The sequence below is a fragment of the Dipteris shenzhenensis genome, chromosome 10 (assembly GCF_047967505.1).
Source record: "Dipteris shenzhenensis isolate YYH24624 ecotype China chromosome 10, Dip_SZ_1.0, whole genome shotgun sequence".
Classification (NCBI taxonomy): Eukaryota; Viridiplantae; Streptophyta; class Polypodiopsida; order Gleicheniales; family Dipteridaceae; genus Dipteris; species Dipteris shenzhenensis.
In genome coordinates this window covers 14,295,759-14,309,741 of record NC_141605.1, presented here as the reverse complement: position 1 = coordinate 14,309,741, position 13,983 = coordinate 14,295,759, and the positions used below count along the sequence as shown (strand labels likewise).

The following is a 13,983-nucleotide window of genomic DNA, read 5'->3' as shown; positions in this document are numbered from 1 at the left end:
TTATCTTGAAACATGCATCAAGCTCCCAGTCCATAGCATGGGCGTACTTATCTTTCCACCCCTTTAGACAAGTCTGACAGGGATAGTGCTACCTTAGCAAAGGTCTGAAAGAAATTCACAATCTAAGAAAGTGTGAAAAATGCACAGGCTTTTCAGCTAAGCGTTCACGAAATAAACTCTCTCCTTTCTCAATATGGACACCATTAACTAAAATAACATGTCCAAGATATTTTAGTTCTTGTATCAAGAATTCACATTCTCTTTCGCACTACTCTTGTCAAAGTATAGACATCACTATCGGCAGATGACATCCATGCTCTACAAGAGTCTTGCTGTAAATCAAGATGTCATCTAGAAAGACCACAAAACCAACTCTCCCAGATATGGACGATGGAAAGTTGCTGGCATATTTTAGTGAGTTAAAATGGAAGCACTAAGAACTCATATGAATTGTGGTTTTATAAACATCTTTCTTAAATGTGTGATAGCTTGTTTTAAAATCCCCTTCTTAAATCGATCTTTGTGAAATACTTGGCTCTGCAGAGCCGATTGGTGAGATTGTCCATCCTCAGTAGAGGATACTTGTTCTGAATTGTGAGTCTGCTCAGACCCTAATACTCGATGGACAAGTGCATGGACGTGTCTTTCTTCTTAATTAGTAGCACTGGTGCATCCCGATGTGACTTACTAGGTTGCCGTTGACCTAGGTGGAGTTATTCTTGAGGTTGCCTCGCAATTTCATCTTCCTCAGTAGATGGACTAGCCTTGTAAGGCTGCCTGAACACAGGCTGTGCACTAGGCACAACTTTGATCTTATGGTCAACATTCCTCCTAGGAGGGAGACCATAGGGAAGTTCCATTGAAAAGACGTCAGAATATTATGGCATAATCTTACAACTTGAATTACAAGAAAAGACATCAAGAGTAGCAATGTGAAGATGATTACTTGCTAGACTTAACCAAGTGAATTGCCGCTTTACCCGTACCACGTTTTAAAGGGCACCCATATGACAAGTGACGAGGATTGCCGCACTTAAAGCATAGTCCCTTCGCCTGAGCATAAACCTATATTAGCAAACCGATACGAGTTTTCTATGCAAGAGGCCTTGATGTCTGCTTAGCCTTTTTAGGTTTGGGAGTTGTTACCGGCTTGGTGGTTCTTTTGGTTGTTTTTTCAGAAGAGATTCCGAATAAAAAATATACAAATCTGATTACATGCGTGTGTAACACATGCATCTCTACCCATGGAAAGCAAAATCTCAACATGCCTGGAGATTTTCGTGAGAGAGAGGATGAAAAGAGGAGAATGCAAATGCAGTAGCACTTTTCTCCTCACAAAAACTGAGCGATCTGAAATTTTTAGAGGGCAAGAGCTTGACCACAAGCTTTCAAGAGCAGGAGGCTTGGTTGAGGTTTAGGAGAAGTACAGAGGCTTTCTAGCTGGACAAAATAACTGGCAGACGCCAACACTCACACTCTCTGACGAAATTTCGCGCAATGCCGCCTCCGTACTTACCTATCTGCAAATTCCTCTGAGCACGTGTTGGACGACACTGAGGGCAAGCTGCTGCTGAAATCTGAGCTCATTTGGACAAGAGACAACGACGAAAAACCAGTCTGTCTTCTCAAGCCTGGCTATGGCGACCTAGCCCTTGCTTGTAGCCCTTCTCTAGTATAAGGCCTTTCTTCCTGCATAAAAATCCCCTTGAATAGAGCTATGAGCTGTGAGAATTGCACCCTCCAAGTTCTGGTCTCTGTTTTGGATAGTTTTGACAATGTTGTGAGTTTGATGCTACAGTAGATGCTACTTTAGCATTTCTGATGTTTTAAAGTGTTGAATAGCATCAGTACAACTGTGGCTATAGCTTTCCTTTAAGTTGCTATACTTGGATTTGCTTGGAATACTTTCATTTAGCCACCTCTATGAAGCATGCAAGTGAAAGCATCATTGATTTGTAGTATGGAATTTGGTTACAAGTCTTTGCTACACTAAATGCTTGTACTTTGAAGGATTATTTTTTATTGCTCATATTTTCACTTGTGAGGCACTAGACATTGCCCTCGGGTAAGACCTTGCTATGGAAGCTAAGACCTTTTTTGAGAAGTTAGATGGAACTAGTTTCCATACTCGGCAAACAAAAGCCAAGTTTATGCTTATGAAAAAGAAGATATGGAATGTTGTGAATGGAAAGAAGTCTACAAAAGAAAAAGCTAAAGACAAGAAGGACTACTTCAACAACAAAGCAATTATGCTTGAAGGAAGAACTCCATCAACAAATGAAGAAAATGAAGACTATGCTTTTTAGGCACTTTGTCTTTTTTGTTTATCATCACTTGGTCAAATTTTGAGGTTCTCTGCCTGGAGTAGTACTCCAAAAAGAATATGTTATGTAAATACCTCTTGTCACCATATGATATAGGCCATGTGATATGTGTTTTGACTATCCCATTTCTGTGAACCTCACACCCTTGGGAACCCTTGCTAGCATGAGATCCTAGCCATAGATTAATCCTTGACCACCATGAGATGGCATGAGAAACTATGAGACTAGATGTATCCTTGACACTGCAAAAGGCAACCCCTCGAGGGGGGGTTTGTTGGGGTAAGTATGATCAAGGGCTTGCTCTATGGTGCATGTGTGCATCTAGGGGAGTCACATGTGTTTGTGTGTGTTGTAAAGGCACATCAAGTGCTATGATGTGTCTAGTGTGTGACCTAAGTGATGATGTAAAACAAAGGCAATCCCACTGATGTAGAGACTGATTCCCACTGATGTAGGGGCTGATTGCCACTATGTAGGGAAGGTATTACCTTCTCCCCCTTTCTATAAGAGAGAGTCCTCTCTCTCACAATCATAATAGAGATCTACCATATTGCTTTCATTGTGCTCTCACACCTCTTGCAAGATGCATCTATTCTATCCTACTGGATCCTACATGAGTGCACATAGGAGTTGTGGTGTGCATGAGTGCATGCTGGGTTGCATGCACTTGCATGCATGCTCTAGACCATCCATTAGTACCAAACATTTTGTTTTCCTTTCCTAACAGCTCACGTTAGTTCTAAAAGTAATTTTACTTGTACTTTTGGATAACTTTAAGCCATCAAGGCTGCCCCTACACTTCAATAGACTACATCGCTTGATGCCACCCTTTGTTGTATGTGCCAAAGTCGCCTTTCTCTACTTGCGACCCTTACAAGTTTACTTTCTAGAACTATTGGCTACCTATATCTCTTTCGCATCTTTCCTATGCGCATACAGTCGAAATTTCTCTGAATGCTTGCAGCTGGAAGTTGGCCCATACGTGAGGAGTTTGCAGCTCAAAGGGTTTGGGCAATGGTCGTTTGTAGGCAGAGAACAGAGCTCTCAAAGATTTGGGGAAGAAGAAGGAAAATGGAGAAGATGAGAAACTAGTAGTTTATGCTAGAGATAGCATCTAATGCTAGACTAGGCTAGATCTAGAACCTAAAGCTCCGATACCATTTGTAGGATCCCGTAGGATAGAATAGATGCATTTTGCAAGAGGTGTGAGAGCACAATGAAAGCAATATGGTAGATCTCTATTATGATTGTAAGAGAGAGGACTCTCTCTTATAGAAAGGGGGAGAAGGTAATACCTTCCCTACATAGTGGCAATCAGCCCCTATATCAGTGGGAATCGATCCCTACATCAGTGGGATTGCCTTTGTCTTATATCATCACTTAGGTCACACACTAGACACATCATAGCACTTGATGTGCCTTTACAACACACACAAACACACATGTGACTCCCCTAGATGCACACATGCACCATAGAGCAAGCCCTTGATCATACTTACCCCAACAACTCATGCATGCAGCCATAAAGTGAAACAACCCGGATGCAAGTCTCAGCTCAGTTCTCATGGAAACTTTATAAGACTAACATGCAACACATGCTTGTAAATCAGAGGCCACACATACGAAGGGGAAAAAGTAAAAGCCCTTCTAGCTGTCGCAACTGCTAGTACCTCCCATCTAGGCCAAAAGACATCATACATGCACCTTCCTTTCTAGGCATGCAGCCTCAAAAGGTGGGCACATGCTGCCTCAGCTTTGCTTTTGCATGCAGCCACAGCTGTATGTGTGCCACGAACCAAAGATAGCACTGCCAGGTGTTGTAGCGAGTACAGTTCCAGCCTTTAACTAACCTCCATGAAGCCATAAGCAATGAGTGGGGCCCAGACTCTGCATGTGACTGCATGCAGATTTTGTTAGGAGACTAAGAGGTGCTGCCAACTACCAAAGTCCATCGCTGCTCAGCCAGAATAGCACATCTACCAAAATTGTGCAAACAGCCATAGTCTACTGCCATACCTACCGAAACGACCATGAGGGCTATTCGTGCACAGCGTCCTCTGCTCCCTCAGCCAGCACCATCCTCCCCTGCTTGTATTGCTATAGAACAGGGGTTCACAAACAGCAACACCCCACAGCAAGCAAAGGACAGTTCAAACAGCGATTCGTCATTGAGCAAGGCAAGATAAGATCAGATATACTCTGGAAACGAATTTACCAAAGAAAGATCACATTTGAGTTCTCCATTGAGATCTTGGAGGGAGCTTCATTGTTGTGATTGCCATTCAATTAATTAGTCAAGGCTGACTTTATCCCATGGCCTATTGCAAGGGAACAGTCCAAAGAATGCACTATGATTGTAAAGATGCAGAATGGCACCACTAAGTGCTGAAATCTGCAAGAAGTAACTAAGTTGGAATGGGTGCCTGCAAATCAAAGGATGGCAAAAGCTGTTTTTGCTGAACAGAAGTTAAAATATGCACAAAATGCAGCAAACACAGGCCCAAAACTCTCTTTGTATTGCCTCAAAATACTCATCGCTGCATGTTTAACGTCAATTTGGTCCCTAGGATGATAGGAGCATAGATGTTTTTTCAGAACTGTAGGGGTCGATGTATAGATTGTATAGGTATCGCTGTAGGTATAAAAATTTCTCCACATTTTTTTGTGGCATTCCAAAACATATTTATGTATGCTTTTCTTTGTCTAGGTCCATACTGCTGTACGGGTTAGTTGTGACTCCTATTGCTGTGTGCAGACCGAAACCTGCATAAAAACAATTGCAAAGGTCTTCTTGGATTCTACTTGGTTGTCCCTGAAGGGTAATTACAATATGAATGTAGGCTATTCACCACTAGGGTTGATCGTTGTAGCACTAGAGGGTCAACCAACCTTCCCCCTCCACCCTTTCTTCCCTTCCCAGGAACTGGATTATTTTACCTATAAGTGACCAATTAGGATGCTACAGGTGTGGGAGCCATATTAGCTGCCTATAGGGTAGGTGTTATCTACTTGTATGATGTGGGACCGATTGGGGCTTTCATGTTTCATGTGAGCAGTGGCCTTTGGTGTCATGTGCACGGATTGGTGTCTGACGTGTACTGGGTACACAAGACTAGCTCAGGTAGCCTGGGGAGGCTTAGAGCTAGGCAGGCTTGATTCTCGGGTTGAGTGGCAAGGGTACGAACCAGTTAGAGGTCTTCGCTATTTTTGGCGCTTGGGGCCCAAGTCTATATAAGGGGCCCAGAGGTTCAGTTCTCAGAGAGCCGATGGCAGCAAGTCTCGTTCCCAGGTGCTAGGTTTGATCTTGGATTGAGTCGTGGATGTGCGCCTGCATCATAGACAGCATAAGCTCTATGCCAAGATGAGTAAATGTTACTTCGTTATGAAGGAGATCATTTACTTATGACACAAGCTCTGAAGGAATTAGCATTGATCTGGATCGTATCCAGAAGGTTTTAGAATGGCCTATCTCTCAGTTGTTTCCTAGGATTCACGGTTTTTCTACGGAAGTTTGTGCGTGATTATTCACACATCACGGCACCCTGGACAAACATATTGAAAGGTCGTGGACGCAGGCCTACCCAGCCGATCTCTTGGAATGATGCATTGAACAAGCTTTTGAGACCTTGAAGTTAACTATCAAGGAAGCACCTGTTCTTGCATTACCCGATCCTACGTGGTCTTATGTTTTTGAGGCCGATGCGAGCGATTTTGCTATTGGGGCAGCTTTATTCCAAGCAGGTAGACCTGTAGCTTTTGAGAGTAAGAAGCTAGACGACACCCAATATCGTTGGCCCACACTAGAAAAAGAACTCTATGCAGTTGTGTATGCTCTGAAGGTTTGGAGACACTACTTGTATGGTTCAAAGTTTCTTGTATTGACCGATCTCCAGTCAATCAAGTATGTGTGTGACGGGTTTGAATTGAGGGGATGAAAGGCTATATGGGCAGAGTTAATGCAAGATTTTGATTTTGAAATACGTTATCGAAAGGGTTTGTTGAATAGTGTGGCGGATGCCTTAAGTTGAGTCAAGTTTGTAAATGCTATGTCATTTACGGAAATATCCTCAGACCTATTTCAATCCTTGAGAGGGCTTTGTGCAACTGATAGTCATTTCAGTTCTTATTGGCAGAAAGTCAGGATGGGAGCTCCATGGTTGACCAGGACTCAGGGATTGTGCCACCTACAGTACAGGTGGCGGGAGGTCAGTGGATGATTAGGAACGGCTTGCTGTTCCGGAATGGAAAGATATGTGTGCTAGATGTTTCGGATCTTCGATCCAAGATTCTCTGGAGTGTCATGATACTCTTGATGTTGGACATCTAGGTATACATCGGACTCTATCTCTTGTGAAGCATACCTTTTATTGGCCTAAAATGCGTGCATTTATTGAAAACTATGTGGTAGGTTGCCGGATTTGTCAGGTTACTAAGGCAAAATGCCTTAGAAGCGCGGGTTTATTACAGCCATTGCAAATCTTGGGTAATAAATGGGAAAGTATTTCCATGGATTTTATTACCGGTTTGCCTAGAACGTGCAAGGGTCATTACTCCATTTGGGTCATAGTGGACCGTTTGACAAAAATGGCTAGATTCTAGAACAACCATTTCAGCTGTTCAGCTGGCTCACGAGTTTGTGGACCACTTGTTTAAGCTTTATGGTTTGCCCTCTGACGTAGTTAGCGACAGGGACTCGAAGTTTACAAGTAACTTTTGGACACTTGTTTTTGAGAAGTTGGAAACTACTCTAAGTATGAGTTCCTCCGATCATGCACAATCTGATGGCAGTATAGAGAAGGTCAACCAATTGGTTGAAGATATGCTTCGGGCATATGTTTCTAAGAGACAGTCTTCATGGGAAGATTATCTACCTATGATAGAATTTGCTTATAACAGTGAAAAGCATTCGAGTACTGGTTACAGCTCTTTTATGCTTATGTACGTGTTTCAATCTAAGTCACCAGTTATGGTTGGGTTAAAGGGAATCCAAAATGATGCTGCAAAGACATTCTTGCAAAACAGGCAAGAAATGTTGCAGTTTGGCAAGGAGTCTATTCGAAGTGCCCAAGATTGGGATAGATTTTATGCTAATAGACATCGTTCACCTAGAGAGTTCTCTGGTATATTTGCGTATTCCCAAGGAATTCAAAAGCCTAAGTTCCGAAGTTATCCCCCAGATACTGTGGTCCGTTCAAGGTTATTAAAAGAATTGGACCAGTTGCATATAAACTAGAATTGCCTCCGATGTTAAAGTACATCCAGCGTTTCATGTCAGTAGATTGAAAGAGTTACTGGGTGTGGACGATCAACTTGTTTCTCCTCAAGAAATAATAGAAGTTACAGATTTGACTTTTATTCCACACAAACCTGAGAGTATTCTTGAATTTCATGAAAGACAGACTCGTAATAGAACTATCACGGAATACAAGATCAAGTGGAGGGATCGTGTTGAGGAGGATGTAACATGGAAGACATTACAGAACCTCCAGAGGACATTCCCGGGTTTTTTAGGGAACTCAGGAGTGAGTTCTTAGAGGAGGGGAAGTATGTCATGTGCACGAATGGGTATCCGACATGTACTGGGTACACAAGACTAGCTCAGGTAGCCTGGGGAGGCTTAGAGCTAGGCAGGCTTGATTCTCGGGTTGAGTGGGGAGGGTAGTGGCCCGAGTCTATATAAGGGGCCCAGAGGTTCAGTTCTTAGAGAGCCGATGGGAGCAAGTCTCTTTCCTAGGTGCTAGGTCTGATCCTGGATTGAGTCGCGGACGCGTGCCTACATCATAGCGTAGCCCAAGGCCCAGCAGCAGATCCTAGGCTTCACAGCGCCACTTGGTGGTATGGGACACCAGGCTGGTTAGGATCTGGTTGGGAGTTCGTGCCAGTAGCTCAGCTCGTGGCTTGGAGGGGACATCTCCTGATTCGGGATGGCATCCGTAGATGCCATGGTTGGGTGCAGCCCGCTCAGTTTCCTCACGCTTGGTGTGTTCTTGTGTCTGCTTGCAGATCAGAGGTTTCAGGAGTGCTGGGGTCGTGTCATTTGGTGAGGTGAAATATGGGGCATCTAGAATCTCCTGGCTCGGGTATATGTTTGATGAGCCAGAATGGATATCTAAATGCACCCTATCTTGCTTTAATCTACATGGCTTACGTTATTGTGTGAACAAGGGGGTCAAAATATTACAAACATGAAGGTGCAGATTGTACAAGTATTGTAAGGAGCATTGGTGTTACAGAAAAATGGTGTTCTCGCACTGCCACAAAGTTTGCCCTATGGTTTGTATCAAGGCCTGGCATTGCTGCCACACCTGGACACTTGGCTTAGAGGATGGTGCACTTGCTGGGGTCCCTGAGCATAGAGAGTGCCCCATTCTGCCTAAAACTTGTGCTTAGCACTGGGTCAGTGATGGGTCCTTCTGCTTCACAAGAAGTTCCTACTAGTTGACCGGCACACTTTTGCAATTCTGGAGTCCTCTCTGTCTGGTACCCTGATGTTTATGGTGAACGGTGCCATGCAAGCTGGGTTTAAAGACGAGCAGTGAATTTATTGCTTAATTGAGATGATGTCCCATTTTGTCTACTTTTAAGCATAAGCTCACATGAAGTAGTCGCAAGTCATGTGGATACGTAAGTGCTTTTGTTTGGAATGTGTTTAATCTTCAATTGAAGTTAAGTAGAGTCACTATCTCAGTACTTGCCCTTTATTATCTGGGCCACAGGCCTGCATACTGCATCATGGGACTGCAAATATTGTTCTGCTGTGAATAAGAACTTGGGGAACTTGAATTTAATGCTTGGCCCTCCCTCTACATAGGAGGGGTCTCTGGTTGCATCAACCACTTTGGCCTGTTCACGCCCATATTTCCTGTGTTCCATCCCCCTCCTCTAACTGGTGCAGGCCACACAAGTGCTCCCTGAACTGGGCTGTACATCCTGCAAAGGCCTTCATCTCTTGAGGTTAGGCTTTCTATTGTGTATGAAGGAGGTAAGGGGTAGGGTCTGGAGCTAATGTTGGTTGTTTACGTGCAACACGCTGAGGTTAAACTCATATCTGGATGATCATGAATCATGGATTCTCAATTATGCAGCAACATTTCCATTATTTAAACATCATGTTTATGTAAGATCTCTTTTATTGGACCTGCTGCAGGTGGTTGCGGGCCCGGGGGGGGCATGTTATTGTTCTGGATATGTTTGGTGCATTTTTTAATTGGATGGATGCCTTCTAATTTCAACTTCGTCTTTCGTATTCTCCCACAAAATTTTGAAGGATTTTGACAATAATTTACAAATTCAATTGGACTGTCTTATTTTCCCAGAACCAGCCATTCCAACTGTAGCTGCAGATGGCAAGGTCTTATTGAAGGGCATGACATATAATGAGCTTGAGGTAGGCAGAAATTAAAATGAGATTCAGTACATTTTGGAATAACTTGAAGGTGACCTATAATGTGTCATTATTTTTGCTACCATTTCTACTCTATAGTTCTCAATTCATCATTTTGCAGGTACATCATGACTCATAACAAGTTGGTGTTTCTTATAAACGATCTTCTTTGTGAAATTGCATTGTAGGATTGCTAATATGCAGCTAATGCTGTACAGTTTTCTAAATTCGATATATTTTCACAGGCATGGGTCACATCTGTTGGTCACAGGAGTAGTCAAGCCATGATGTTGTGGAGATCGCTGTATGGAAATGGTAAATGGGCCCAAAATGTAGACGAGCTAGAAGGTAAATACCTCATCTGGCCCCCACCCCCTTGTACGATCACTTTTATGTCTAGTGCATAGAAGATGAAGATTAATTTTGGTTAACTGATCACTACACTGGTATTGAAATTAAGATTTCTGCCTATGGATATGCCTGCTGGTAGAGATTGATCAGACAGGGACTACAAGTGGCTGCGGCACCATCAGCTTGTTAGTGCTGAATTCATCCAGTGAACGGTATTCTTGTCATGGTCAAGGAAGCAATTCAAGGGCCCGCTCTTTGCCAAATGGTTAGATACCTAAATGGGCCTGGCAAGAACCTTGAGCGATACCCACAAAAATATCTCCTTGTGCAGAACTGTTAGAGATACTGTCATGCAGCGTTTGCCTTGTAGGCATAAGCTTCAATGTAATGCCAGAAGCTACTCTCAGGTGTGGGTATTAGGGGCGCTTAGGACTTGTACAAGCTCCTTTTTAATATAACAGATTTGATTTTTATTTGGAAGAGTCGCAAAATAAATTTAAATACCGTGAAGCATTAAGAAATAGAATTCATACACAAGTTGTACACGTGGAGGGATAAAGATGGGTCAACGCCCCTCTTTGGAAAAGTACTTCCCTTCAGAGAGTGCAACATACATAAATCCAAAGTGGGAATAGCCCCTCTCAAAGTTTTGAATGACCATCAAAGCTAGGACATGATAAAGACATGAAAACAACATTAAGGAAGAAAAGTGTTGTGAGAGAAAATAATGTGTCACCTTTCCACAAGGAGGGAAGGATTTCAGCTATCTACCAAGGGAGAGGTAGAAGATACCTCCAAAACAGATGTGGTCTCTGAACCATTTGGGCTTCTTTACACCTAAAAATGAAAATCCATTAGCCAACAAGAGAGTAGTTTTAGTGGTGGACTTTGCAAAAAACTACTCTTTCAAGGAGCAAAACAAGATTCGGCTAGCATTGGAGCAACTACTCCCCACCCACGGGTTACGAGTTCTCATTGGTGGCTCTCTTGATCATTGGCTTTGCCATTCCGAAGCTCTAGTGAAGAGCGTGGAGGCAGTGGGACAAGGGATATCCTCAAGGTCAGGCTTTGGATGGTTGGGAACATTATAAAGTTTCCACATAATCTTTCAATATTTCTAGTGTCTTGGCATCAACCTACATATTTAGAGCTTCATCCCTGTGCTTTCAAGTACAAAATGATACAAGATGGATACGAGCATACGCATTCTTCCATTGCTTAACATATTCTCCTATCCGTCCCCTCACGAGCAACATACCAACCTACATATTTAGAGCTTCATCCCTTTGTTTTCAAGTACAAAATGAGATGAGATGGATATGAGCATATGGCTCTTCCATCACCTAACATATTCTCCTATCCATTCCCTCATGTGTAACATACAAAACTCTATATTGTATTTAACGCACACCCCCCCCCCCCCAAAAAAAAAAAAAAAACACACACAGAGAGAAAAAAGTAAACAAAATTGACCTAACCTAACCTACCCCAATCAAGGCACCTAGCCAAACACATGCTACAACCAAAAAACAGCCATACACATAGTCAAACACATGGGCACATACACACAAATAGTCAAACACAATATGAAGACGGATCAAGCAAGGAAGTGCTGAGCAAAAATGGCAGTTGGAGGGATGTAGCGTGAGACACACCAACCAAAGGGCAGAACTATGGGTGTCTAGCACACTCAGCAAAACTATAAAAGAAACGGAGAGCAAGAACTAGAAATCTATAGCTTTCATCCTTGACTCCTCTCCATAGGATGTACTCGTGGGTGATGCAAAGTGGCATGGCGTCGAGATGCCGTAATAGTACTAAGATGGGGCGGGTGCTCGAAGGGCCTACCTTATGGATGGGTATGATGATGTTTGTGGTCTAGTAGATTGGAAGGCCTTTGCAAAAAGCTTCGTTGAAGACCGAAGGGCCTTTGAGACTGGACAACCGAAGGGCCTTTGCGTTAGTTGTTCTGCATAAGGATGTTCCTTATGCAGAACAACTAACGCAGCTATAGAGTCAAGGGGTTGCATTTGGGAGACCAGAGAAGGAACAGGGTCACACCAAGTCCAATTGTCCAAGAAAGAAAGGTTCCTTGCAATACCTGCTCTCTATTTTATAAATGCTCTTTTAATAATAAATTGCTTGGCCCTCATGACCTTTTTCGAGCTTATGGAGATGTGAGGGATCAACAAGTCCACATTCTGTTTGATCCGGGCAGCTCTCACGATTTTGTGAATTACAAACTTGTGCAGAAGTTGGGGTTGATCATGACACCTTTGAGATGCAGCTTCCGACAGGGAAGGAGTTTTGGAATTGCAAGGTCGATGACCTTCCAATCAAGATTCAAGCCTATGATGATATTTTGATGTGCTGCGTTATGCACTTGGATCATGGTGACGTGTTACTGCGCATAGAGTGGTTTAAAACCCACAATGTCCAAATTGGTTGGGAGTCTTACAACCAATCTGGACACCCACATATCTATCCACTATGATAATGGTCATCCCTCCGAGGGACCTAGTGTATCTACGATGCAGCTTCGAAATATATTGGAAACTTCTTCTTATGATGTGTATAGTGTGTTTTGATTCCGCTTTCTTCATTTGTTGTTTCGGTAATTGATAAAAGTGATTTAAGCGTGTATGAACACCAAGAATTAAAGAAGTTGTTGAATGAATTCTCAGATGTATTTCCAGCCCAAGTGTCGGAAGGTTTACCTCTAGAAAGGGCAGTAGACTTAGTTCTTGGCACTTGACCTGTTAGTATTCCACCTTATAACATATGCCCAAGTGAATCACTTTGGGATGCCCCTGTTCTTTTAAGAAAGGAAAAGGATGGTTCATGGACAATGTGTGTTGATTATAAACGATTGAATAAAGTGACAATCAAAAATAGGTATCCTCTCCCTAGGTCTGCATCTGATGACTTGATTGACAGATTGGCAAGAGTGAAGTATTTCACTTAGATTGATTTTGCATACCGATTATCATCAGATCTGCATTTATGTGAAACATACTGAAAGGAGAGCCTTTCGGACCAGTCATGGTCATTATGAGTTTCTCGTATTACGTTTTGGTTTGACCAATGCTCCCGCAACCTTCCAACATATGCTGAATACTCTTAGTTTGATTTCCTCTGAACATGCACAATTTGATGACTAGACAACAATAGTCAACCAAGTTTTGGAAGACATTCTTTGGGCATATGTTTCCAAGAGATAGTCTTCATGGAAATAATATTTACCCATGGTGAATTTGCTTATAACAATGCAAAGCATTCAAGTATAGGTTTCAATCATTTTATGCTTATGTACGGATTTCAACGTAAGTGGGTAATCATAGGACTCAAGGGAATTAAAAATGATGCTATCAGATCATTCTTGCAAGATATGCAAGAAATGTTGCAATCTTGCTAAGGAGTATATTAGAAGTACCCAAGATTGGGCAGATTTTATTCTAATAGACATCGTTCTCCGAGAGATTTTTGGGAAGAAATGATGGTATTTTTACGAGTTCTCAAGGAATCTAAGAGCCTAAGTACTGGTAAGGTTAAGAAGTCATCCCTCAGATACTGTGGTCCATTTCAGATCAAAAGAAGAATTGGATAAGTTGCATATGAACTAGAATTGCCTCCTAATGTAAGAGTTCATCTAGTTTTCCATGTCAGTAGACTAAAGGAAGTATTGGGTGCTGCGGATCAGTTGGTAACTCCTCAAGAACTTATAGAGGTCGAAGATTTGACCTTCATACTGCATGAACCTAAAAGTATTCTTGGATTTCGTGAACGTCAAGTCAAAAATAGAATGATCACTGAATACGAGACTAAGTGAAAGGTTCGTGATGAGGAGGATTCTACATGGGAGACATTGATGAACCTTCAAAGAGAGTTTCTGGACTTTCTTATAAACTCAGGAGTGAGTTCTTA

At 42.5% G+C, this 13,983-nt stretch overlaps 1 protein-coding gene across 1 annotated transcript in view; it reads left to right on the top strand.

Moving 5' to 3' along the window:
• The window catches only part of LOC147897437 (Radical SAM superfamily protein), a 51,971-nt gene that overhangs the window by 1,170 nt on the left and 36,818 nt on the right, over positions 1-13,983 (top strand). The window contains exons 2-3 of the mRNA XM_087380451.1: positions 9,641-9,711; positions 9,954-10,056. Coding sequence (XP_087236577.1) covers positions 9,641-9,711; positions 9,954-10,056 — 174 coding nt within the window. The remainder of the gene's footprint in view (positions 1-9,640; positions 9,712-9,953; positions 10,057-13,983) is intronic.